Source organism: Rhipicephalus sanguineus, chromosome 10 (assembly GCF_013339695.2).
Source record: "Rhipicephalus sanguineus isolate Rsan-2018 chromosome 10, BIME_Rsan_1.4, whole genome shotgun sequence".
In the NCBI taxonomy this organism is placed as follows: Eukaryota; Metazoa; Arthropoda; class Arachnida; order Ixodida; family Ixodidae; genus Rhipicephalus; species Rhipicephalus sanguineus.
In genome coordinates, this window is record NC_051185.1 from 57,265,917 (window position 1) to 57,293,245 (window position 27,329).

Here is a 27,329-nt window from a genome sequence, read left to right on the forward strand (position 1 = left end):
TTAGCAAAGTTCGCATGCACTAAACATGCAACCCCCTGAATATGGCCAATTAAGGAGACCGACGAGGGTACGATGAAACCTTGAAAGAATACCTGCAGAAAGGTGGCACTCACATTGATTAAATGAGTGATACTACATAATATTGAAACAATCTTTACAAAACTGCACAGCTGATAACTCCATAATTTTTAAATGTAGAAGCTTTAAAATACTGCATATACAGATGACATCTGTAGCACGTGGGCAGCGAAGATGACTAAAGCCTAGGCACATTGCCTCTGAAATTTCCCAGCGCACCGCAGGCTACTGCAGGTGGCACCTAATACAATAGTTCATATTGAAGAGTGTCACATTCTGTGACACGCATCCCTTCTGGCAAGTGGTGACGACGGCAATGTGTTCAGTTTCTTTGCTAGCTTTTCTCGGTGCAACCAGTGTATTTTTAACGTAGAATTTTGCACAGATGCTGTTTTATGTCCGCACTACATAAAACTGGTTTTTACGTGGCCCAAAATTTTGCGGTAGTGTGTATTTAACTTTAAATACATGGCTACACTCACTGAAGAAGTTTATATTATTAATGCCCAAATTAGTCAAACTTATATAGGTCTCATTCTATTTTACTTGGCTTGCTAGGAATGAGCAACACCTGTAAGCTCAGTTATGGTTGGGAAGACATATTTATGGCACATTAATAACAAGAACAGACAGTATTCCTGCCTGTGCTTGCTTTGTCAATGTTCTCGGTAGCACTGCTTTGCTTTGAATCCTTTTTGCTTTTTGGTCAGAAGTTGCCCCTTACACATTCAGGTGCATGTTCAAGAACTACGGTATTCCATAAGAAATTACCCACATTAGTAAAGAAGAACAATGTTGATGTTACGTTACTTCTGTATGATATCAGCGTTTAGCCACTGGGTTGACTGGCAGCCCTTACTTTGCGACATCAAAGAAGGTTTGTGACTATTTGACGTTATGCACTGCACCTTGTGTCGGCGAAAACGATGCCAGAAAATAAATTATTGAAAAATGCGACCCCAGGGAGTGCTTGCAAAAACAGCAAGACTCTAGAGAACTAACAACACCATGACCTGAGCAATGTACACATGTCATGCGCCGAGCAAGCGATTGAATGTCACTACGACAACAGACAGGGGAATGTTACGACGGTTCCTCCTTTTAACCACCTGTGGAATGCGTCGGAAGTTCTTTTTTTTCTCTAAAATGCACAAACTCTGGACATATTGAAGACCTTCTTATTTCACCGTTTCTGGTGCACTACCGAGTCGAAGCAAAGCTGCTGCCCGGCACCCACGACTGCCACCGTAACACTACGCTTTACTTTTGCTGGCACAAATCGACTCACGATTGGACGACCCCTGCTGAACTCTCTTCAGATTTACAAGGCCTAATTAGCAGTGGCTGCAAAAGTTACCACACCAGTAATGAGGTCCCAAAGTTGTGCAGGGTTACGCGAACACAGTGACCACAATTGATCTGAACTTCCAAAATGTCGCTCAATTACTAAAAGCTGCAACTAGTACAAACCGAATTATCAATGTAACTACACTAACTACAGTACTTGTATGAGAGCGCATGATCGAAATGGGATGTAACTCTGACTCTACTCAACTTGTGCATGCTTACATTGTACACTTTTTACAGCATACAACATATACAACTGTACATCATAAACACCTTTCAAGGTGAGGTGTAAAACCATATTGTATACTTAGGGTGCATATTCTAAAACAGTTTAGTACAGCTGGGAACCCCCTTTACAAGTAAATTTATGAGCGCATTAAACTACGACACCTTCTAGGGTGCCATGCTGCCATACAGGAACTGCCACCCATCCTGTGTATAGTACTTCCATTGTAATTTCAAAGGATGTTTACATGTGTATGCTATTCCTCAAAGGAATGTACCAGGAACAAAGTGTCAAGGAATGAAAATTTGATTGAGAATAATTATTGTACTGTCATAAAATTGTGATTTAAAGGTTGTGCCAATTTGATGAAAGTGGGGCCAGTGTGTTCACGTAACTGGGAATGTATGCCACTGAAAAATTTTGTTCTTAATGAATCACAGTGACGTTTTGGTAAAGTTTGGAGGAAAGACTGAGAGAAAAAGAAAGGGGGGCTGCTTAGGCCATGAAAAGTCAGATAAGAAGGGAATGTACACTCGTGGTATGATCATCTGCGCCTCATTTGTCAAACGGTGCGCTTGTTTACGGTAGCAATCGTGATGCATTTGTAAAGAGGAACACAGTCGTGACGGTGTGTTATGTAAAGTGGCAACATGGTTCACAGAACTGCTGCACATAACTACTACTTGAAACGCAATATTTTACATCACAACCACAAAAAACACAGCTCTCACTAGAACAAATGTTTAGAAACGCGTTATCACAAAAAGTGTGAAAACCTTAACATTCACAGTGTACCACACCATAAAGCTTACAATAAAGCTACACCACCATTTTTCTCTACTTTCAGTCGGCTTCACAAGTGCTAAAGCGTTTACAACGCTGCCCTCATTGTTTAACATTTTACCAAAAACAAGCTCTTGTAATTAAGTGTGTCTTGTACACATATCACACGAAAATTAAAGAAGAATGAGGGAGGAGAGGGTATCACACTAAATGAGTGTAACTTCTGAGAAATATATTTTGGAGAAATCTTTCTTTAACCTTTGTTCCCAGAACCCACCCCAGATTTTTGACCAACACCCCGAATTAGAAATAGACATATAACAGTGTCAGCCTATAATCCTCATAAATAACTACATACAATGCCCATATCTTCATAAATGCCAAACCAGAACAACTGTGAACACATAGCGAAGAACTTCATAAACAGATGCTTTGCATGTTCGGCCATAAATACTTTCATACTGTCGGAATATGGATTGACAGAAAAACAGTGTTGCAATGCGAAATTTTGAGAAAATGTTGACTTTACATGTGGCTTGATGACAGTGCATCACGTGATGCTATGAAACCACAGTTACGAGTATGTTCGATTCGTATATGCATTTGTTAATGTTTAGCTGACGTTTATACGCCCCCAAATATGCTGGGTTTATTATGCACACATTCGTTAATTTCTATGCTATAACTCAAGAAACAACCTATACACAGACCAACAACAATGCGCAGTGCTGTCACTATACTGTTTCTCTTTTCCTAGCATGATCCTACTGGTGCGGTAGATGGACTTGATGAGCACACCTTACGCGTTCAATGGACGCTTTGATTCAAACACTAACGTAGGTCGCAGAGCAAGATGGCCTGAATTTCTAAAAACTTACATGCAAAGAGATTTGTAGCAGTCTAACATGGGACACCGTAAAATCTATGGTTCCAATGCAATGCATGACCATTTAATGATATGCACGCTACAGTGATAAGCACCACAAAAAAAAAACTTTCTCAGCTATTATGCACAGCCTTATTGATTGCTAAAGCTTCACCGCTGATGGCTTGTTTCAAAACTGCTGCTGTCACACATCTAAACACCCATTAAAGTAACACTGAAACCATTTGAACATCATTAAGTTCACGCATGTGCTAGAGTGCATGCTCATGGCCAACTCCATTGTATTTCCAGTTGGCATTGCGTGAAAACGGCAGCCTCTTTAATACAGTCTGCCATGCCTGGAAGACTTTATAGAGATCAGACTCTTCCCATGCAAGTGTTACAGTGCTGCCTTTGTATTTCGTTCAGCTGCAGTCTTGTTATGTAGCTGTAGTCTTGTTAAAAGGTTTTAAAATGTCCGTTCTGCCTATGAACATACCACTTTCCTGGAACTCAGCTTAGCATCAGAACTGAATAAGACCCCTAGGTCCTTTAATTGCCATTTAAATTAACATCAATGAGCCAGGACAGAATCAACAAGCCTGTCCTCATAAAGTAAATTGCTTACAAAATGCACTGGAACTGGTTCGTTACCTTATTTGCATGCATCTTGAATCATTTGAATAAAAAAAAATTCCATCTCTTTATAAGATTTTCCAGCATTTTCCTTTTACCTTCTCTAAAGGCTTAATTCTTACGTCTAGACCATTTTTAATGTGCCCCAAAGCACAGTAGCACAAACATTTTTCACCAGTTCACCCCTTTGAGAAGTCATGCTATGATGGATCAGGAATGTAATGTGGACATGCAGCACAGTAATAGAGAGATGAAAATTAGGCATCACGGGCAGGCATGAAATAGTGGAGAAGCAATATGCTGCAGCCATGTAAACATTGGCAGTTTATCTGAGTGTCTCAGTCAGAACTGTAGCAGCAGCACTCACAAAAGCTAAAAATGCTTCAGAGAACATTTTCTCTTACCAGAAAGAGTCGTCAATACTGTTCGACGCTTTGAAAATAATCTTTCGAGGCAACGTTTTGCAGAAAGCTGTTCAATGCCTACAAGGTATGTAATATCTTTGACGCAAAAGGCCTTTTTAACAGCTGGTCACTTGTAGTGCCAGGAGGACGCTCCACAAAAACATATCATTACTCAAAATGTACTATGTGAAGCAAGGTTTTGAAAATGCAGTGCTTTACTCCTTACTAACTGGCATGGTCTAACGTCTTAAAGAAGTACTGGACATGAAAGATGATGTAGTTTAGCAATTACCTACCCCTTATGGATTTTATTAAATGGGCGCTGCAATGCATTTGATCATAGTCAGAAAAGTGCTGCTGATCCTTAAGGCTGCTGGGAGCATGCGAGCCAAATATTATTGCACTGCATGTGGCAGGGAATTTACAATTTCATGCCAAGCATGGCCAAAAATATCTTGCTCTCTCGTCAACAAATTATGCGGCACGTGGAAGTGGGCACGACAGGTATTGGTTGATTTCATGAACTGTGCTGGCCTCTGAAATTGTTGCCAGCATACAATCTCAGAGGCCACATGCAGAATCGTATAGGTACCATGGCCGCTAAATAGGTGCTGCCACGTGCCAGTGCACCACTCTTCTGAACCATGAGCAGCGGTCGATTTGATTAAAGCAAAAAAAAAAGAAAGAAATGCTAAAGTCATGACACGCAACAGAGTAACTTTAGGGCCACTGCATCACCCGCTTCCCATAATGTGCTGTGTAGATTTCAGCACGCTCATGGCGATTAAAGAAGTGCCCATTTCATGCGATAACTGTGCTTGCACTAGACAGATTTAAAAACATTTTGCTACATTACATTCGTCAGATTTGTGAAGTACAGTACAGAATCATTTTTACATTTCATTCACAATTGAAACATGGCTGGACATCAAGCCTGAGACCTTGAACTCGGCTGCACAGAATGCCATAGGTACTGGGCCATTGAAGCGGGTGCATTTGAACCCGCGATCATGACCGTGCACTCTACTAACCAGACTCACTCACACGACTAACCTTAAATTATCTTTGCTTACATGTCAACTCGTAGTACACCGCTATGTTTAAAACAAGCTCGCACATGATTCAACGTGCCCGAGAAACAAGGTGCCAGCGGAAGAAACTCGTCACCAAGTGGGAACTTAAACGACAGGCAGTAAAACACTCACCCACATTAATTATTGCCACGGTTACTTTGTATGCGAACATGATGTGTGCACAACAGCAAGGTGAGAGTTTTCCACTGCTCACTTCCTATGATTTACACCCAGGATGATCACTATTAATCACTTCCTATGATTAGGATCGACATTGTGCCTTAAATGCATGATCAAGTCCATGATCTTCACCTTGGCTGTGTCGCGAGCCAAGGCGTCGAAGGTGCGGAGCGCAGCCGCGACGTACATTCCGAAGTAGTGCTCCTCGTCGAGCAGCGCGCCGTTCCGGGTGGGTGTCACCGACGTCGAGGACTGCTCCTCCTGCTGTTTTCTCCGCTTGTGCGGAGGTGTTTGGGCACGGTGCTCCGAGACGCTCGAGCTATCCTGCTCGGCCTCCAGAACCTCGACGGACTCGTCCTGCGGAGTTGCATTTCTTTTAAAACTAAGATTCTGAGGTTTTACGCGCCGAAAGCCAGCAAAGCAACCACTGGGGCTAGTTGTTTCAGGTTGACTTTGAATGCACGTTGATTGAAAGCACCACGTAAAAGAACTCAGATGGACAAAGGTCAACAGGACGAAGCGACACTGTCTTTGTCCTGCCGAAGGTACTTTCCCTTTTGCAAGCGCCGGATGCATTTGGCTGTTTACAGGCTATAGTGTTCTGGCACTGTGCCAACCACACTGAGACGGCAGGTCAGAAATGTTGACATACAGCAACGCACCCGGTGCTAATCTGGCAAAATCTCAGGAATGTGTAAGTATCAATGAAACTTAGAATAACAGAGAGCTGAGCTAGTTGGTACGTATTCATTCTAAAAAGAGACAGGGCGTGCAAACACGGACACAAGAAAGAGATCAGGACACCACAAACACCGACTAACAACTGAAGAGACGCACAACGGCTGAAAAGAAAGAAGGCACGAAAACTTATCTGCGCATGCCCATGCAACCGGCGAACCTATCAATCCGGCACGCGTGGCGGTCTACGTGGAAGATAACTGTTAAGGCATTTGATTTCATCTTTATGCAAGTTAATTGACGGTTGGCTCACGCATGCGCTACCACTATTCTCGATATGCCATGCTTCAATCATCAGGCGCGTTTCTTCATTTCTATGCCGGTACAACACTGCGCATTCATCGAATTTTGGCGTGCACTTACAATCTCGACAATGTAAAGATAGATTAGAAGGTGAGCCTCCTGTTAGCGATCTCTTATGTTCCAACAATCTCTGGTTAATGCATCGGCCCGTCTGTCCTACGTAGACCGCCACGCGTGCCGGATTGATAGGTTCGCCGGTTGCATGGGCATGCGCAGATAAGTTTTCGTGCCTTCTTTCTTTTCAGCCGTTGTGTGTCTCTTCAGTTGTTAGTCGGCGTTTGTGGTGTCCTGATCTCTTTCTTGTGTCCGTGTTTGCACGCCCTGTCTCTTTTTAGTATCAATGAAAGTGACTCTTTCAGAATACCACCCGTGTAGATAACGCTGCCATGAACATGCCAGGCGAGTATTACTCTATAGTATGTACGTAGTAGAATACCAATAATCTCACCTTACACGTCGCGCTACCTTTTAACACGAAAGTGCCGGCGTCCACCAAGACGTAGAGGACGTATTCCTGTCACGGAATTGTGTCAGCTAAAATGCACACAATCAGAAGTGAAAGAAAAAAACTAGAAGAAAAATTTCCATAAATGGGAGTCTTTACAAACTGGAGGCTTTACAAACGCGCCTTTTATATCTCACACTTTCCTCTCACAGTGCTCCTGGTTCGCAGGGTGGTGTCACCGCCTCGGAGCGGTAGAGTGAAGTAATGCATGAACTCCGCAATTAGCTCAGGAAACGCGGCATCGCACCGTTGCTACGGCCATCCCATTCGGCACGTTCCCAAAAGAAGTGTAATTTTGTCAACGGCTCACACCGCGAGGTGGCGGCTCTAGCCCAAGCCTTGCTCATAACATCCATCCATATCAAAAATAGCTCTGTGACGCTCGCCTGGCTGTCACACCGTGTTCCCCGCTCGAACCGTGAGGAATCACGGCCAGATAGAGGGGAGACACGACACGCATCGCATTTCTCGTTGCGTTTCCAGCCCGGTCGTGGTGTGACCTTTCTGTTAACTCTAACATTCCGTGGGATAGCAGAGCACAGTAAAGAAGCTCAACATCCAATAACCAACGCTCTTTTGGCTGTCACACCACTCTCTCTGACTACGCTCTCGCCGTCTGAATGGAACAGCCTGAGCAACACTAGCAATGGCACGTTGCTGGAGCAATTTTCGGAGGCCACGAGTAATGCATCCTGACACTAACAAACCCCGACTGCGAGCATTTGGGTAGTCTCAGCACGGCGTAATCTTTCGCTGCAATATTGCAGAAAACTCTATGGTCAGTGAAATGCGGTGTACATGGTAATTCGATTCGGTGACAACAGAGTTATGTAATTCTCCTTTCGCGGCAGCATGTGACACCTCCTCGCCAGCGTAGGGCCGCTTCCAAATGACTAACGGTATTTCTCTGCCGCCCAGGGGCGTAGCCAGAAATTTTTTTCGGGGGGGGGGTTCAACCATACTTTATGCATGTTCGTGCGTGCGTTTGTATGTGTTTGTGTATATATACGCAAGCAAAACTGAAAAATTTCGGGGGGGGGTTCGAACCCCCCCAACTTCACCCCTTGGCTACGCCCCTGCTGCCGCCGACAGCTTCGAGTGTACTGGCACCAACTAGGGAGTGCACACCGTGCCGTTTCTCTCCTCGAATGACGACGCTTTGAAAGAGTGCATGTCGAGTTAGTGTTTATTATGTGCACGTTGAGGCCATCTCTGATCTCTGCATGGAATATACCATATGCTGTGTCCAGGTGTTTGTAAACTACAACAGCTACCACAAAGGGTTAATCATGTTCATGGACGTTAGTCGTCGCGATGGAGATGTGCCACCAGGTGTCAACGTGGGTGCGTCCACATGAGGCGGTGCTATAGCTGCCAAACACCAATACTTGACATTGTGCAAGCTCTCATATATTAATATATAATAAACATTCAACTACTTCTGCGAGGACACGTTTCACTTTCGTGTTATACCGATTCCTATACGGAGGGATCGACCATGTTTTTCATTTTAAACAATGCCGAATGCAAAAAAGTTTGTCAGTTCTATACTGTAATACTTCAATGCGAAAGCCTGCTGCCCACTTCGTAATGAATTAAGTTATACAATCAGCAAGTGTGAGAGGCACGCATTAAATTACCTTGATGTTCTGAGTTGAATGCGTTGTTCCTCCCCGCCTGAAACTTTCTGCATCTGGCATGGTTTCGCACAACCTATGGAATTAGCGCACCTTTGAACAAGTGATGACGCCATGTGATGATGTCACAAATTAGTGCAGTCTGTGACATCATTAAAGGGGTGCTGACACTTTTTTTCGAAGGCAAGTTTACTCTGTCATACGAATCTCCGGTATGCAAAGACTGCTCTGGGCAAGTGTGAAGCTCAGCAAATGCTGATAAGATATTTTATTTTGAATCAGTTTTTCCATGGCGCACCAACTGACATCGACACTAGCTTGACGTCAGGCTACAGTACAAATTCTGGTGACTTCACGCAGCAGTATGGCTAGTTGTGATGACGTTAGGTACCAAAACTTCCAAGATGGCCGCTAGTGCGTCACCAACGGAGCCACGGTGCCGAGCGGCCATGGAAACGTCACTATATATTGTGCGAGCACGTGACGAGAAGCTCATACCGTGTTGTGACGTCAGGGTACAGTAGGAACCGAAACCAGCTTTTAAAAACATACTGTAATTACTTTTTCAGGGCGCACTCGCGCTTAGCACTACCTTTTCTAGGCTCTTGAGGGCTTGGCCTTTTATTTGGCACAAAAAAAGGACAACTGAAAATATTCGTGTCAGTACCCCTTTAATGATGTCACATGATGACTTTAGAGCATTGGTTCTCAAATGGGGTTCCGGGGAACCCAGAGGGGTCCGCAGAGACCCGTTTAAATAAAAGCCACGTTCTTCACGCTAAATGCTGTGTTGTGACCCCCGCCCCACCATTCTTTCTCTCACTGCAAGGGGTCCCTCATCTATTCCACCGGTCCACAAGGGTCCCCGAAAATTCATGGCTGAGAAACACTGCTTTAGAGATTGGTATATACTTGCTCTTCAACATGTTGTAGCTGTTATGTGCTATGGTGGTGCCATCACAAGAAAATGTTTTCGACTAACGCATGCCGAACTGTAATCGCAATGGCCGCATTTATAGCAAACTGGTCATGTTCTGGCGGTCTCCTGGGGCTACATTCTTAGTTGGAGATGTCGATATATTATCGCTTTTGGTGCGCGCTGATTGGTTGATTGAAGAAAGGCGGGCAAGTAGTCGTTTCAGTAACTGGACGCTCGAGATTCTACATCACGCAAAACAACACTGTTGCCAAAAGTGTTTGTCTCAGAATATGGCTCCTGGTGCAAAGGCATAAGCAATAACAGTCACTATTGTGTCATGAAGCTTTCTGTGCTCCCCCCCCCCCCAACTCCTACAATGTAGGCACTGGCTATTTTCCGCTTGATGGTGTCATTTAAGATATGCTAAAATCTTGACACATGGATATGCAGTACATCAGGATATAGACTGCCACAGCCCTGTAATAAAACTTACAAACACAGCACTGAACAGTAAACAGCTACCACCAAAGTTACAAAAAAAAAGTACCAGTGGGAAAAATCGGGGGGCTTACAATGAGGCAGTCTGGCTCCAAAATACTGCTGACCTCCCAGTTGTTCCCAGTGCCAGACGTGTCTGCCACGGGTTCGTGACTGTTCTCGGTTGCGGCTGCCATCTCCATGGTTCGCGGAAGGTAGCACACGTTGAGGAACTTCATGTCTTCGTAGAAGTCCCACTTGGAAGTGTACGCTTCCTCCCCGTTTCCGTTTAACGTCCCGTTGTGCTTGAGCACCTTGTTGTACTCGCGGAAGAAGTACGTACGCAAGTTGTGGAACTTGTTCTTGCATTCCAGCACTGCATTTGAGAAATGAAATGAAGCAAAAGGAATGAAAATATAATCCTTGATTAATTCATTTACACATTTCACGCATTAGAACTTGCAAGTCAGTCCACATGATCTTAATATGCATCAGGAAGGTTTCTTCAGTTACCACGCTACATCAGCTATCTGTTTGCAATGTTTAGTGGTTGCACGAAACCTGGTGGCAGTCATGCGCTACGAGTAGCACATTTTGATCACTGAGTACTGTTAATGTTATTGGCTGATATCACCAATACAAGTATGCATTTTGCTGCGCCTTCATAAGCTTCACCGAACATGAATGACACATGGCTGTTTGTGACAGTAAGGGGTCAAGTACAAGCGCAATTTGAACTATAGGCCAGCTCTTTGATACACTTGACCACAGTGGTATTGAATTCGACATCCTGCAGCATCAGTGAAACAAATTTTAGTTGTCACTGCCACGTGGGGAGTGCGTGACCTGCAATGGACTCCAGTGGGTTGTGGATTGCCCCTGCTGCAAATGTCAGTCAACATTCCAGGCTTGAAGATGCTTTACAATGCACACTAGCGAATGAAAGTGCAAGGGTCACAGGTTGTGAAACAAAAGATTAATATCATACATGCTTAGTCAGGCATCCGGAAAGTCACAAATTCAATCTGAAATTTACTGCACAGATGCCACCGTGAACTCGTGAATTTTTAACTACACGTCTTCAGGAGTAAAGAAACTAACTTTTCTCTTTTTTTAAAAAAACCTGTAGTCTGTGGACTTGAGCTCATGTTTGTACACACAAATCATGTTCTAGTTCTGCGCTTGTTCCTCTGCTAACGAGTGCTCTTGGAACTGCTAGTTCAGTGAAAAATATGTTAGTAATGGAACACTAGAGTGTAAAATTGCAAATATGCTGAGTACGTTAATTCCTTCTTGTTCTTTTGAAAGTAAACAAGTTCTAGGAGGTGTACATCAACTGATGCGCGTAATCTTGTAGGTGTTAAATTTTTGTAAAGTGTCGATCATTGCAGTAAAAAGCTAAGGGGGTCGGTCCTGTTATGATATGGCATGTCTGCCTGCTCAATGCGTGCGTTCAAACCGAAACAAACGGGAAGCAAAGCACAAAAGAAGTGTCCCCGCCTACTTACTCGAACACCCGAGCGTACTGCACAATTCGAGGATCTTCTTGTCTCGAAGTCTCCTCTTCTTGTAGTCTGGATGAATCGGGTTGTACAGGAATTCGTTCTCCTTGAAAAAGTCGATGAGTATTTTCTGCCTATCGTTACTCCACAGGAACTGCAAAGAAATATCACACCGCACTGTGACCACAGTAACTGCAAAAGAAACATCCTTGCGTCACACCACACTGCGACGCGAATCATCCCAAACTTCAGACGCCTAGAGCGGTTATTTACGAATTGGAAGCACTAGGTGTGTGAAATCGAAACAGAATTGGATCCGCGCGTGTTCTTTATCGATACATTCCTTATCTTACAGCATGGATTGAAGAGCATTCGCTTATGAAACAGCATCACGCAGCAGCGTCTTACAATCGTGGGAAACAGCGGTACCACAGAAAGCCGGGATCCAAAGCCCGGGTGTGAGAAAATGGTTTAATGAAAACGGCAATCTAGCGTAGACGAATCTTCAAGCAGCGTTTTAAGCACGCTGTGCAACGATCATCATAAAAACGACGACAAATGTCATTGAAAGGCCGTCAAACCCTTTCCTGCCATGGGGACTATGGCGATCAAACCGCTGAACACAATCGCTTGTGGCGGCTCACCGGCTTGTGCTCCATTTTGTACGTGAGATGTGTGTATTAGAGACTTAAATGCGGGCCGCTAGAGTCGGCAACGAGGTGCGAAGGGCAGTTCTGACGGCATTTTTTGTCGACCGCTACCGCGGCCAATGGCCCAGCGAAAACCAAAAAAGAAACCAAAACCTCAAAACGCTGCGCTAGCGATTTGGATGAGCGGTTTTAGAGCAGCACCGCCTTTCTACGAAACTCGTTCGCGCTTTAGCCTGAACCAAAACGCGCTGTTCTTTATTATTGTAGTAGTGGTATAAAAGATAAACGCCTCAATTACGACGCCACGTATGGGAGTTGTTTAATAACATAACAAAAACCCGTGCGTTTACGATGTTACCATAACGATACGCCAGTCACTTCACGCCGGCTGCGCCAAGGGGCGCTGGCTTCAGTTTGTTGTGTTTGTTAGCGAAATGTAAGCCTAACTACGGGAGGATGTTACTTTTGCCCCCGCAAGAAGTTTTGTTATCGTAAATACGGACCGTGGCAAGTCTGGTTACAAGGTAAGAGCCTTCTCCATACCTGCCCTACCGTTTCTTTCGCGTCGCGCTAAGGTGCGACCGGTAAGCAGCAGCTCAAGGGAGTTTACACCGATGCGCGTGTGCTAGTCATGCGTACGCATCCGTTTTTTCGTCCAGCAATTTCGCTGCTAGTACGCAAACCAGCGCGTTTACGGCCACTTTATTGCGTAGTTGCGACAAGTAGCTTTAATACCGACAGGGCGGAAAAATTGTGGCGCTCTCGAGAAGAAGTGCTGATCGCGCGCAGCCGAACTGCGTACACTGACAGATGTTTGTGTTGGATGTGGTCCAAGCTCTTTCAGCATCCGTTTCTTATCTGACAAAGACTTGTTGACAATCGCAGTTTATATATGGACACGGTGAAGTTTGGCGTCGTAACGCTATCCCTCGATGAGCCATGTCCTAGTGAGAGGATGCAAATGAGCTGTTTGTCTTGCACGGTCAATGACAATACATTCACTATCGCATTTTTTTTTTCTTTACTCGCGAGGAACTATAGCACTCGCACGTATTCGTTTAGACCTCCAATTCATTGTCTCCGCGGGCAGTCATTGTTAAATTCCGACGCGTGCAAAAACACCGAGGCGTCTTGCGCAAGTTCCAATCTCTTCGCCCAACCACCGTCATCGCCGAAGTGGCAAAGCACCAAGAAAGCTAACGCTGGCACCGCCTCAAGTTTTATTCGTGTCTTTTGGGGCGGTTATTTTTATTCCGATTCCCCCGAAAACTCGTTTTCAAGCCGCGCTCCGTGATTAAGAAATGCATGCTCGATTGCTCCACCCATTACCGAAAGACGGGGTGTTTTTTTTTTTTTTTTTTGCATTCATTTACAAATGTAAGCGCTTTCTCGGCGATGAATTCAGTGCACGTTTTCAGAGAAACCCACTCGTGTCTTTACGCTGCCGGTTTCTTTTCAAGCCTTGCAAAAGACGTGTTTTTCTCATATGTTCGCATCTGCGCCTTTCTTTAATTTTTTTTTTTTTCACCAATTCTTTCAGGTTCCAGGGATGACCGCTCGCGTAAGCAACCCTCTTGCGTCAATGAACGAAAGAAGGGAATTTTTAGGGGCTCGTTTCTTTGTTTGACACAATCTTAATGAAAACCAGCAGATAATGAAGCCAAGGAAAGTATTGGGGACGTTAATTGTGCTGTTTTAAGTGTATTGTAGTAATTATGATGTAATTGTGAAGAAAGTTAAGTGGATGAAAGGACAACTTGCCGCCGGCAGGGACCGAACCAGCAACCTCCGAATAACGCGCCCACTGCTCTACCATTTGAGCTACGGCAACAGTCATCCTCTTGTCCAGGCTATCGGATATTTATGTGGATGGTTGTGCGTATTTATGTGGATGTGGCGGCAAGTTGTCTGTTCTTCCATTATATTTTCTTCACATTTGCATCGTAAGCACCACTGTGCAGTTAAAACAGTCCAGTTAGCGTCCCTTATACCTTCTCTTGCGTCAAAGTTGCGTCGACTGGTGTTCGCTTGGCTGAAGGCCTTGTGACTGCCACCGACATAAAAACAAGATGCTAGGCAAAGCAACACTGTTTTGAACAATTTTGTTACCTCGTGCGGTGTCAAATACTGATCGTCTTACATTTTTGCTGACAGGAACTCAAACTCGCCATAATTGACAGCACATGTCGTCGCATGGTCATGTCAAGCCATGTTCAAGGCAGGTAATTTTATGGGAGTTTTCAATGATGAATCCATTCAGCACTCAATGGGACAAGCGCGTCTCTCATAATCAGATTATGGTTTTGGGGCTTCAAACCCCAACAATTATTATTATCAATGGGACAAGAGGGGAGGGCGGGTCTGTGTGCATTCCCAGGTGCAGTGCATAATTGGATTTGCCATTATGGCATTGCTGGATCACATAGTTGCTTTATGGCCTTAAGTCTTTCGATGACCCATACTTGTACTTTCAGTGACATTAATAGTCTCTTTTTTTTTTTGACATGCAAAGCCACTCTACATTTGCTTTAAAGAAGTCACATAAAAGGGTTTGTAATTAGTTGGGCCATTTCATACTAACGAAGGCTTCATACCGCGCGTTATGTAGTCGGCGACTGATCACAGGCTTTGAGAGCTTTTTTACAAACTAGAAACAACTGCTTCTGAAATGGCTGTGTTTGTTCAAACTCATAGCACACTCTAATGGTACACTACAACACGTGGTGTTTTTCTAGGTAATCTTCAATTCAACAGGATAGAAAGTTGGGCTATTTGGTACAAATACATCCTTGAAGCAATGCTAAATGTTCAATTCGGTTGCTATCAACAGCTGTAGTTAACACTTAGCACGGCCGGACTAAAAAGGCGCACTAGCGTTTCGTCTATGCCTTCGCAATCGAGCTCAACGCAATGGTAGCGTTTCTCTGCAGTTAGAGCCACCGCTCAATGTGAGGGGTGCGGCAACTCTGCCGTAGTTATAGGTGTTCTTGCTTGCTTCTTGAGGTTTGGTGATTTTTTTTCTCCGTTGCGCGTCTACTTTTGCATGGACCGCAGTCGCAAGCGCAACGGCAGAGTCACAGCGACAACACGGTGGTGCAACGGGTGGTGGGAACAGACGCATTGCAAAAGCTGTAAGACTGAACGCTTGCGCACCTTTCCAGTGCGGCTGTGCACTTGTTTAACTCAGCTTATTATATCTTTAGTTTAGCTGGATATAGCACATTTGCACTGTCTTTAGTTCTACATGTTGACAATCAAAACAGGGTTTAAGACTGTACATCTGTGTCTCCTGCCTACTAATGAAAACATAGTGAAATACAATCTGACAGCACTGGCAAGTCTTGTACTTTTGTTTGCCCAAGCGAATATGAAATTGTACTTCCAACTTCTAAGTTACAACTAAGTGGTGTGATTTCTCACCTCCCTATTTCTGGCCACTAAAATTTAAGTTGCAAGTAGTGCAAATGAAGGAATTATCACTGGAAGTAACGTTAGTTTTCTGCTTCTAAAAGATGTACAAGAAATGTTTTGGGGGTGTTACATGGCCAAAGTTTGTTATAATGAGGTTGTGTCACTATGTATACCCTATAACTTGTTGTATTTGTGCTCGTTATATCGAAGCTTCGTTGCATTATTTGTTATAAACATATATTTATGACACTGTAATAATGACGAGACAACTTTTAAGTTAATTGTATCTACGTTTTGTTATATAGAGGCCTGACATTGTATCTATTCATTCTCCTCAGATGTCTGAAGCGGGCTCCGACGCCGAAGTGAGCTCGGATTCGGACATCAGTTATGACGACTACTACAACTGCCCAGAGGACGGGGAAATCGATCAGCAGGACCAGAAGAAGCAGGATCCCGAGTACTTTGAGTTTGAGTGCCTATCCATCGAGGACGTTGAGCGACTGCTCAACGAATCCGTCGAGTCCATATGTGCTAGCCTCAGCGTGAGTTGATGTGTCATTCTGGTTCACAAAGAGTTCCTTTGTGCCGCAGTTTGTTTGTGGTACTAACTGTACAGATATCGAGGTGTGTTTGCTCTGCTTGTGTTGAGCTGTTGTGGTTCGACGGCACAGCGCGACTCCAAAAGCGACATGGCCTGCGGATACACGTCCTGTTCCACTCAGCCAGCCCTGCTGAAGCCGGGTGGCCTCCTTGGTTTCTGCGATTTGCGTTGACGTTGTGTGTACACACGTCAGCGTTGCTGCTGAGGAACTGTGTTCATAGCACACCGATGTGTGTATTACTGGTCTGACTAAAACAGAGTAAATGTCAAGGTGAAAATGGGAATCTAATCTCTTTGATGGACACTGACAAGCTCCAGCAGTTTATATGCTGTTGCTGTGGTGGTCCTTGTCCCTGTAGGTCTGTAACATATCAGTTCCTCACAGGGCACTACTTTTGTGGCGTAAAGCCTTGCTCCACTGTATATGACCACTGTACAGCAGCGGGGATGAAAGTGGTAGAGCATACGCTTCTAGTGTGGGAGGTATTGGGTCTGATTCCCAGTACCAATGTGCGCCCACTGGTTTCTTTAATGGTACCAGAGGTACCCGGGGCCTGGTGCTCGGTTTTGTGGGTACTCGTATCTCAAGAAGGTGGCCTCTCCTTTCCCCTCCCCCACCAAAGCTGTGCCGTGCTCCCTTATAGGTTGCGGAAATCAGCACCTCTCTCAACCTCAAACCCCACTATCTATGCCACCACTTGTCTTGAATGCTGCATCACACCACAACGCCTCCGTGTGCTGTTACAGAATCATGTGAAGAGCTTTAGTGAAGCACAATAGGCCCTGCTACACTTTGAGTGCATTTGGACAAAACTGCCATGTTTTTGGACCGCTTTCCTTGCTTGGCAAGTTGACTGAATGGCCACAATATTGGGCATGACAAATGAAGCTTATGATATTCTTTTTTTCTTGCCAGTGCTACTTTCATGTCACATGCTTGTGAATTGTTCTGACTGGATTATTTGCTGATGACATTCATACTTTGTCATTCAATGTCATTCTCATTATGAGTAATTTATATTTTGGCATGACACTGAAATGCTTAGGGATTTCCCCGATAGTACATTACATATTAACATAACTGGAGCCCTGTAGTGTGGAACTCTGAGGTTGTAGAGTTGGTTTTCTGGAGACGCCGAGACTCGCGGAGTAGATTTTAAAACTACATTTCATTTCTTTTTTTCAGGAATGCTTTATCAGCGAGAATTGTCGAAAGCGCAGTGTAATTCTCATCAAAATTAGTTGCTACTGAGTTTGATTATTTTCACGTTGTGCTCTCCACTTTCAGGTGATGCCCTCGCTGGCAAAGGTATTGCTCCACACCCACAATTGGAACGCGCAAGAGATCATCCAAAAGTACAAGCAGAATGCAGCGCAAGCTCTGGCAGATGCGAGGATCAAGCCACTGCGATCCGCAGCCGTAGAAATGCAGGTGGGAGACTAATTGCGTATTTGTGTGAATCTGCCAAACCATGTGCTTTTCGAGCCTTTGCACTCGTCATGGTACTTTAGTGTATGCGGTGTCAGTCTGTTAAAGGGACACTAAAGGCAAATAACAATTTATGTCAGAGTGAAAGCTCAATGTATGACAACTTCTAAAATGGCAATATTATCAATAGCAGTGCCCTACTTAACGAGAAATTAAGCTAAATGTATCACATGATGAGCGCCACGAGTGGGACATTTTCAAAGCGATCCCGATGATGTATGAGAGTGCCTACAATAAATCACTAGTAATCAAACTAGCAGCAATAAAAAAAGAACCTTCCGTGCATCAAAAGATGTAATAAAATGCTGTTTGTTCGTTTCCGTTCGATTCATGGAAAAAAAGAACCTCTGTGGCGTTGCCATGGGGAACGGCGCGCGTGGTTCAAAGGTTCTGTTTTCGCTGAACTGCGCTTCGCCCGGTGCCCTGCTTCGCTCATGCGGTCGCGTCTCAGTGGTAGTTTCGGGATCGCGTACTGCCGCGTGTGTTTTGCGCGCTTGTGAAAGTCGCTCTGACAGAAAGTTCGACAAAATGCCGAATGCAACGACGCCGGCACTACAAGCCCTCAGCAGCATACCGCATTCATCGGGGACTCAAGTCGCTGAATTGGAGCCCAGCGTCGCGAGCCAATGTCTCGTTGTCAAGTTCTCCGTCCACATCCATTGCGGCGATTGTGGCAAGCTTCAATGGCTTCGATGGCCGTTGTTGCTGCTGTGGGTCCCGCTACTTTCGCTCTGCTGCAACTAGTGTTGGCGGCCGCGCAGTAAAGGCGGGCAACGTTGGGTACTGCAGCAGTGACGTATGAAAGTCGGATTTCAGGCGGGTGACTTGAAGTGCGCTAATGCGATACGGACCACTAAAACGTGATTTTATTTCAGAATAAGCACTTCCTTGGCATAAAAGTAGCACTACGAGGTTTCTGAACCGCTGTTTCAACAATCAATGTCGACTTAATATTTGCCTTTAGTGTCCCTTTAAGGAGTACTGACACGATTTTGAGACATCGAAAAAGGGACATTTTTCTTTTCCTTGGTATGCAGTGTCAACACTCTCCACACACCGAAGTTTGAGAACACGTATAAAATATTTTAATTTGACTTTGAAGTTTTTGTCGCTGTGTATCTGCAAGCCAGCCCCACTGCAATGGACATTATCCCAGCGAGTCAACACAGTTCGCCTGAGTTTGCGAGCTCTGCGTCCTGCATGCAGCCTAAATTGCAGAAATCACTGTCAGGGTCGCAGGACGACAGTTCACTCATCGTTGTTTATGTGCACCACGAGCAGATGACTGATTCGCTGTTAGTACGTTGAGTTTCTGTATCTCCATGACATCACACTACTATGAAACGTCACCGAGAAGCCGCCCTCTCGATATCGAAACCGAAGGAATCTTTTTAAGATAGGGGTAATTAAAATATATTCGATGCATTCCCAGGCACCACAATACTCGTTTTAGCTTTCTCGACACCAGTATTTTTACTTAGAGCAACAATACAAAATTTTTTAAAATTTGTGTCAGTATACTCCTTTAAGCATGGGGTGCGGATTCAATTCCCGGCCACAGCAGCCATATTTCGATGGAGGTGAAATCCAAAAAACACAAATGCACTTACATTTATGTGCATGTCAAAGAACCCCATGTGGCCAAAATTAACCTGGTGTACCTCATTACACTGTGCTTCATAGTCATAATCATATCATGGCTTTTACGTGTAATGCCCCAGCAACTAATTCTAAATTGTGTTGAATTTCTTTACAAGCACCTGTATTCAATGCTGCTCTAACCAAAGCTATTTACAGGATAAGTTCGTTGTCATAAACCACTGTGTGTGATGCAAAGATGTACTGCTTTGGTGTCTATTATTCTGTCGTGCTATGCTGCGTTGCCAGGTTACAATAGCTTCGCTTGCACAGATGCCCACAGTGTGTGGTGTGTGTGTGAATATTTTTGTTTTCATGTATCACCCTCTTTTGTGTTTTCAGGCAATAAGGAAGAACCCGTCAGTCCAGTGTCCCATCTGCTTGCAGAATTTTTCTGGCGAGAGGTTTAGGGGTCTGGCGTGTGGCCACTACTTCTGCGCAGATTGCTGGGCCATGCACTTTGAAATACAAATCCTGCAGGGCATCTCTACAGGTGCGTGCCCTTTCCAAACTTGAAAAACTGAGTGCTTCCAGAATAATGCGAGTGCAAGCAGCTTATGGGTTAGCCTCTTTTTGAGTAATTAAAAAAATAATTAACAGTATTTTTCTCAACCTGATTGAATTTAGAATAGCATTCTACTGCCATCAACCGGGTATTTTATGTGACTAGAACGAGACATTTAAAAATGAATCTGGCTTCAGGCGAATGGGTCAACTGCTTGAGACAACCTGAGTAAATCAGTTAATAAAGTTTTCTGAAGGGTTTTAGTTGCTAATTGGTCAGGTTTTCTTCTAAGGCCATTTTTTAAAAGAGCAAAGTCCGCTTGACAGCTTTTATGTGCGTGCTCACCTTGTTTAATGTGCATTGAAGGCATCGATACTAAAGTTGCTTTCGCGATTTTTTCTCATTATCTCCAGCCATCGAGTGCATGGCACAGTTCTGCAACATTCTGGTGCCAGAAGACTTTGTCCTGAGCCTGCTGAGCAAATCGGTGCTGCGCGAGAAGTACCAACAGTTTATGTTCTCCGACTATGTGCGGGTGAGTGGTCATGGATGAAGCAGATGCTAAGGAGAAACACTAAATCAATTTTGACCGGTAAAATATGTTTGTAAATAACCTCGTATGTCACAGTGGATGTTGGGCTACGCTATGAGGGCTAGAAAGGCTTTTCAGAACCACATTCGCCAATGAAAAAATTTAGTTTGTCACTAGGGTTCTCCCCATGGTGAGCAGCAATGCAAATGCCGTCCACCGCTTCGCTTCACCACCCATCACTCTGGTTCACCACCCATTGCGACTGATCCCTTTGAATTGTGTGCCCGAGGAGCCAAGAACATGGTAATTATGCACATGGAATGCCAGCAGGCTGTGGCTAATGCCACCTGGTTACATATCAAGGTGTCCGAACAGGTGGCCTTGTGACCCCAAAGGTAGCCAACTCCAGTGCAAGCGCTCAAGCACAAGCGCCCTTGCTTTCGTTTTTTGTGTGCTAATCTTGGAGCGGTGCTAGTGCATTGCAGGCGACAGATCTGTGTTGTAGCTGCCACAAATGCACAACCAGAAATGAAATGTGGATGTGTGTCGAAAACGATATGTTTGAAATTCCTAAACATAGGTAACATCACACCTCTAGCACCCCCCCCCCCCACTTTGCTTTCAAAATGTCCACCCCCTCATAAATTTCTGGGGAGAAGGGTGTTTGTTCACATATGCAACAAAAACTATGAAGGTGTGCATTGTGTAACCTCATGCAGCATTAAGTCTTGCTCATTTTGGTATGAAATAGGGACATACTTATTGCATGAAAGGCAGCACTAATATGAAAATCTATACAACTGACAGCATAGTAACATCTCTGCGACGATCTGGCACATCGGACCACTAGCATACCCGATTAAAGCTTGCATGTAGTACTAGGATCCTGAAAGCTCAGTTGCACACGAACAACATGCGATTTGACGTAAACTTGCATCTCTAAGTTGTAGTTTTTAATGTGTAAACTTAATGTGGTTATTTCATAGAAAGCGTTGTCAGTAAAAAACAGCAGAACTGGGAAACGTGCATAGTTACACTGGTACAATTGCATTACTATTGAAACTTTCGCAATGTCGCCTGCCATGTGTGACACAGAGTATAGAAGAAAATAATCAATTCTCTATATTTGGGCTGCAGTAATGGTTCTCGCAACTTGCTACTATTTCCATCTTCAACAGAGTCATCCCGAGCTGCGTTTCTGCCCTGGTCCCAACTGCAACGTCATTGTCCGAGCCAAAGAAAACAAGAGTAAGAGGGTGGTCTGCAAAAACTGCAAGACGACATTCTGGTAAGTGTTCTCTTATGCGCGTAGTCGTTGAGATTTTGCCACCACAGTGTTGTGGCAGGGGGATTAGCTACGGCATTAAAGCGATTTTAGAACGACCTATTTTATTAGGGGCGAAGCTCCTTAGGGTGTGGGTCGTTCCCTCCTCTGTAGTAGTAGTAGTAGTATGTAGCCAGCTCTAGTTTAATGAATTGCTCACTAGATGGCGTTTCATGTATTTCTTAGAGTTGCTGTTTAAAGATGACAGATGGCACTTGTATAATGCGAATGGCGCACATCATTGGATGCCTGCGATCGTAAAAGACGCTCGCTCTTGGCGCGCTTTCTCTTTCGCTCGGAGTCGCCGGATGGAGGCAGACAAGGTGCTCACTCTTGGTGTGCTTTCTCTTTCGCTGTCACCGGATAGAGGCAGACAAGGCACTCGCTCTTGGCGCGCTTTCTCTTTTGCTCGGGAGCGGACACTTTCCTGCATTTCACCGATCACAAAGTGGTGATAATGAAGGGACCACGTAAACCAACAGTACAATAAAAGTTTGATGTTTAATATATACACGGTGTTTCACACTCTTTATATGATGTACTGGGCGAATTTCACGGAAGAGTTTCACGGTTTACTGATGATTCCCTCCGGAGCTTCGCCCCACTCATCATCATTCACCCTGTGGATATGCTGTGATTTTTTAAGTTTGAAATCCAAAGTTGGGGAATCGACTTGCAATTGAAACCAAAACTGGTACTACAGCCAGTAGCGGGAAGGCGAACGAAATCAGGTACGCTGCGGCGTGGTTACAACACTACGTTTGCTTTCCGGCTGTACAGTCAACTGCCGATTTTTCGGACGCCCGATTTTCCGGACATGCTCGAAAATTCGGACGCTTTCGCGGCACCGTCACCAGCCCCATAGACATATTGTACTACTTATAACTTGCACCCTACTGCTATTCAAATTTTGATACTATTCAAGGTTTCTTCCACTTCATTTCAAACCAAAAAAAGTCACATTCACTCATACCTTGTTTCAGTCCTTAAAAATATTGTGCAAGGCTCATGACAAAAATGCTCATTTTTCATAATATGTGGTACATTCTATTCGAACTGTTTGATTTGAAATTATTCGACCAAATCACTGTTCGCTTTGGATTCGCTTCGAACCTCAAATTTACTATTCGCCCATCCCTAATTTGTGGTAATAGTTCTGGCTTGTAGCTTGATGTTTACTTTGGCATGAAACATTGTACACAGCTGCGTTATTTGTCGTAAGGGGCCAGGAGACGGAGCAGAACATGTACACTCGAACCTCAATATGACAAACCCGGCTATAAAGAAATATCTGTTATAACGAAGTAAATGAAGAATAGTCTTGGAATAGATACAGTGTTAGGAATATACGTTTATAACTAGCTTTCAGATATAATGAATTTATTTTCGTGTAAGATGTAACTTCGTTGTTAGTTTGAGTGTATATACTTTATACGTTATGTTTGTTTCTTGCTGACAGCTTTAGGTGCGGGGGCAACTACCATGCGCCGGCAGACTGTGATACGATCAAGAAGTGGATCACAAAGTGTGCCGACGATTCTGAGACTGCCAACTACATCTCTGCTCACACGAAGGATGTGAGTGGTGCAAATTCAGTGCTTCTTTTGCTTTTAACTCACGACCATAAAAACTTGCACGTGCAGTAAGTAAAGCTCGTTAATTCGACCCCTGTTCATTCGGAAAATCAGACAATTCGGATGTGTTCCCTTGTCCCGGCTAGCATATGCGTTGTTAAATGGCATTAAACTCGCAAATTCGGTCACATTTGGCTGTAACCCAGTTAATTCGGACGATTCTCGGAGCGCGGTGAACACGATGTGTCGCAAAAGAGCGAAAACAGCGTTCGCAGACAACCTAAACGAGGCGGCGCTGTCCACATCGCTACCTTCATCTGTTAGTGACCATTGTTTTGTCCACATGCAGATCCGGCACTCCGCTGCTTTACTTTAACTTGATGCAATGTGCGCGCAATGCCACAAAACTCATACATGACAGAAACTGTTGAAGAGGTAAAACCTCTTCAACAGTTGTTGGTATGCTGTTGGTATGCTGGCACAAAACTCTTTTGCTACATCGCGAATTATCGGTTGCCGGCCATTCTACCTGTGAAAGAACTATCGTCACGTGCGTGGGGGTGGTGGTGGAGGTACGTAATAAGGCAGGGGTGCAGAGCAAGTTTCGGGCTTAATTAAACACGGGAGTCTGGCGCCGTGGTTGCATTGCGAACGAAGTTGCAGGATGACAAAAATAGTGGCTTTTACACTGCTCTTATGCAAAATAAGTTTGCGATTTACGTATTCATCAAGAAAATTAAAGTGTTGGTGTAACAGACATTCGTGTATTGTTTTCTTGATACTTTCGATAATTCGGCATTCGGTTAATTCGAACATTTTTTCTGGTCCCGCGAAATGCGAATCAACGGGCTTTTACTGTAGTACGTGGCTTTCTGATAAGATTTTGCCATGTCAAACCAGAGCTCTGCTCTGCTTTTTCCATCCATCCTTGTCCTGGATGCATTTCAGTGTCACTTCGTTGGTTCCTTCAGAAAAACTGCTCCAAGGATGTGGAACTGAGCTAGGGGTTATATCAGATTGTGCACCTCCTAAGTTGCTTGAACTTGATGTTTGTACGGATAATCTTCTCAAGGATTTTGTGCAGAAGCGCTACAACTGGATATGATTTGGCATGCCTTCAGTGACGTCGTCTGAGTGTCTTTAATGGGCTTCCCCAGCTTCGCAGTGCCATTGGATTGCGGAAACGTGGGCTGGCATTCCAGAAGACTCCAGTCATTCAATCAGTCAGTCAATCAATCAATCAGTCAATCAGTCATTCAAAGATTATTGCACCAGGAAAATGTGGATTGTCCTTACGCTGCTCTATGTCCCCTGACTGGGTCCTTAAAGACCCTAACATTGACAGCATACAGTGTTCACAGTAGAAATATGGTATGCACGAGATCATAATCACGATGTACTATGTGTGTTATACTTTATTGATTGATGTTTGCCTTCGACAAAAAAATTGGTGAGCACGTCTGAGGAGCTGGATACATAATTACAGAGGACATTACCTGTGTGATGGACAAAGTGTGCTCTAAGAATAGAAATGATGAGTCAGAATTGCATGTATGTTCAATAAATAGTATTGAAGAATTGTTTCTAGCGCACATTACACTCAAGCCTCATTATAACAAAGTTGCATCTGCCACGAAAATAACTTCGTTATATCTGAAAATTCGTTATAAACATTTATTTGTAACACTGTAGCTATGACAAGACTATTCTTCATTTACTTCGTTATAACCGATAATTCATTATATCCGTGTTCGTTATAACGAGGTTTGAGTGTATATGTGGATGATTTTTTTTTTTCTATTTCACAACATCAAAATTTCCCCCTCAAATTTAACTTCTTGTGATGTTATGCCAAAAGGAAAAGCTATGGAGGCGCCTAAGAAATTGTTATGCCATGTAAATGTGAGAGCCATTCATCACTGTTACCTGTGGCAACTGTGGCGCAGTGGCTAACATGCTCAGCTGTGAAGTGGTAGTTGAATTTCATCGTGTCCATGTTATTTTGAGTTATACGAAGATGGTGTAATTTGTGCATACTGTTTCTCCTGCAGCCTTTTGTTGACAACCAAGTACACAATGAGCCATACAATGAGTACACAATGAGCCAAGTAACGCTTTTACATTAAAAAGTCAGTGTCAATTTGGCAATAAATGCGAGAGAAATGTGTTAGCATTGCATGAGGGATGAGGAAATGGTGTGGCCAAGCACCTCTAGATTCTTTTTTTTTTTTATGTTTCAAATGAATAACCAAATCATGAAATATGTGTACGACACATTTTTCAAATCTGAACACTGGCAGCGTAGACACGTTTAGATATTTATCTACTTTTTATTTTTCTATAAAACCTTTGGGAAGTAATAGGTTCATCCAAGTGCTTGTTGCAACGATCATTTAGCTACAGATATGATTGAGCGTTAAATTTTAATGTGACAGCGCTAAAGAGCTCGTTTCGCAGAAATTCCGGCGTCAGCGTCGTCGTCTTTGGTTGTGAGCAAAAAAGCAGGCGGTGGCCGTGAGCGAACATTCGAGGTAGATGCAAATAAAGATAGGAGCCTGAGGGCACCCACACTTTAGCTTTCCTTGTGACGCGGTTTAGGTCTCCACCAAGAAGCGAAGGCAGGCTAGAGATTGGGAAGGCAATAGTATGTGTGTGCGTGCGTACATGTGTGCAGATATCGCTGTTGCGTTCAACTCTTAAAGGTGAAGTTTAAGGGTCCCCCAATTTTTTCTCTTTCTCTTGCAGTGTCCAAGGTGCCACATATGTATAGAAAAAAATGGGGGTTGTAACCATATGGTAAGCACTCATTACATACAACCCTGCTTGTAAATATGTTGACTAGTAATACTGGTTTCACACTGGCATTTTTGAAGGCAATCTTCACTAGAAAAGCGTAGTGTGGCCTGTGCAGAGTAGTTCATTGATAGTGAATAACCTACAATGCTTATTGCGTTCATTGGTCATTCAGTATGAATGACTGACATTCATTCATTATGAGTGTTCAGCAGATTCAGCATCTGACAGTGATTGGAGCACTAATGTCAAGAGTAGAAGGCTCTGTTAGCTAGTTACTGCATGTTCTCACATGCTACCCGCATGGACTACACTTAAACCTCATTATAACAAAGTCGCATCTGACACGAAAATAACTTCGCTATATCCGAAAATTCGTTATAAGCATATACTCGAACCACTGTGTCTATTACCCAAGCTATTCTTCATTTACTTCGTTATAACCGATAATTCATTATATCCGAGTTCGTTATATCGAGGTATGAGTGTACTCCGCTGTTACACCACCAGCATCGTTTTCATCCAGTCTACATCCAATGATTGAGTTGTCTATTAACACCTAATTGGCTGAACATGACCCTGTAGCTTTTGCTGCACTGTGCATGGTAGGTAAGGTTAAGTAAAGTGCAAATGTGAGATGCTCTGCGCTAGGCAAGTTTAGACTTTAATAATTTAAAAAAGTAATTGAATATTCGCGTCACTCACAGTCTTGGTTGTATTTTGTCAATTTTAGAAGCGTTTCATAATGCAGTTCACCATGCTTTTTTTTCCTCTTTTGCAGCAATGTTACAGTTGTAAATATGATTTTTGTTGGATGTGCCTCGGAGGTACGTGTGCTCATCACTTTGTGTCTGGGGTTCGGTTTTGTGGCTGGGAATAAACGTGTTGGCAGTTGAGTTTGAGTCTCGGAGCCTAGAGGGACAACTGAATACATACCTGCCAACTCTCCTGATTGTGCGGGCATGACCATAAAATCTTCCAAAGAGCAGCACCATGAAAAGAAAATGATAATAAGGACATCATTGCTAAAATTTTCTGATTTTGTGCAGGATGTTTTAGTGACTTCACTGCAGTGCGCTAGTGTCATGCAGAAGAGTGCATTAAGATTGGTAAGGGCGTACTAGCTGATACAGAAC

The 27,329-nt window shown here is 43.9% G+C and overlaps 2 protein-coding genes across 3 annotated transcripts in view; one reads left to right on the plus strand and one right to left on the minus strand.

Moving 5' to 3' along the window:
* Positions 1-4,309: 4,309 nt before the first annotated feature.
* Positions 4,310-12,498, minus strand: LOC119371907 (uncharacterized). Its single transcript, XM_037642364.2, has 4 exons — positions 12,318-12,498; positions 11,680-11,827; positions 10,267-10,547; positions 4,310-5,949 (listed from the first exon to the last, which is right to left on the minus strand). Exons 1-4 carry the CDS (start codon positions 12,330-12,332, stop codon positions 5,662-5,664), a joined length of 732 nt encoding a protein of 243 aa, XP_037498292.1. The 5' UTR covers positions 12,333-12,498; the 3' UTR covers positions 4,310-5,661.
* Positions 12,499-12,660: 162 nt separating this feature from the next.
* Positions 12,661-27,329, plus strand: part of LOC119371906 (potential E3 ubiquitin-protein ligase ariadne-2) — a 28,181-nt gene continuing 13,512 nt past the window's right edge. Inside the window, exons 1-10 of one of the 2 annotated variants that reach the window (XM_037642362.2) lie at positions 12,661-12,847; positions 13,864-13,884; positions 16,073-16,279; positions 17,627-17,770; positions 19,808-19,958; positions 20,384-20,505; positions 21,681-21,790; positions 23,286-23,403; positions 26,146-26,196; positions 26,975-27,020. In XM_037642362.2, coding sequence (XP_037498290.1) covers positions 13,873-13,884; positions 16,073-16,279; positions 17,627-17,770; positions 19,808-19,958; positions 20,384-20,505; positions 21,681-21,790; positions 23,286-23,403; positions 26,146-26,196; positions 26,975-27,020 — 961 coding nt within the window. In that variant the 5' untranslated portion in view covers positions 12,661-12,847; positions 13,864-13,872. The remainder of the gene's footprint in view (positions 12,848-13,863; positions 13,885-16,072; positions 16,280-17,626; positions 17,771-19,807; positions 19,959-20,383; positions 20,506-21,680; positions 21,791-23,285; positions 23,404-26,145; positions 26,197-26,974; positions 27,021-27,329) is intronic. The other variant, XM_037642363.2, reaches the window with a different exon arrangement.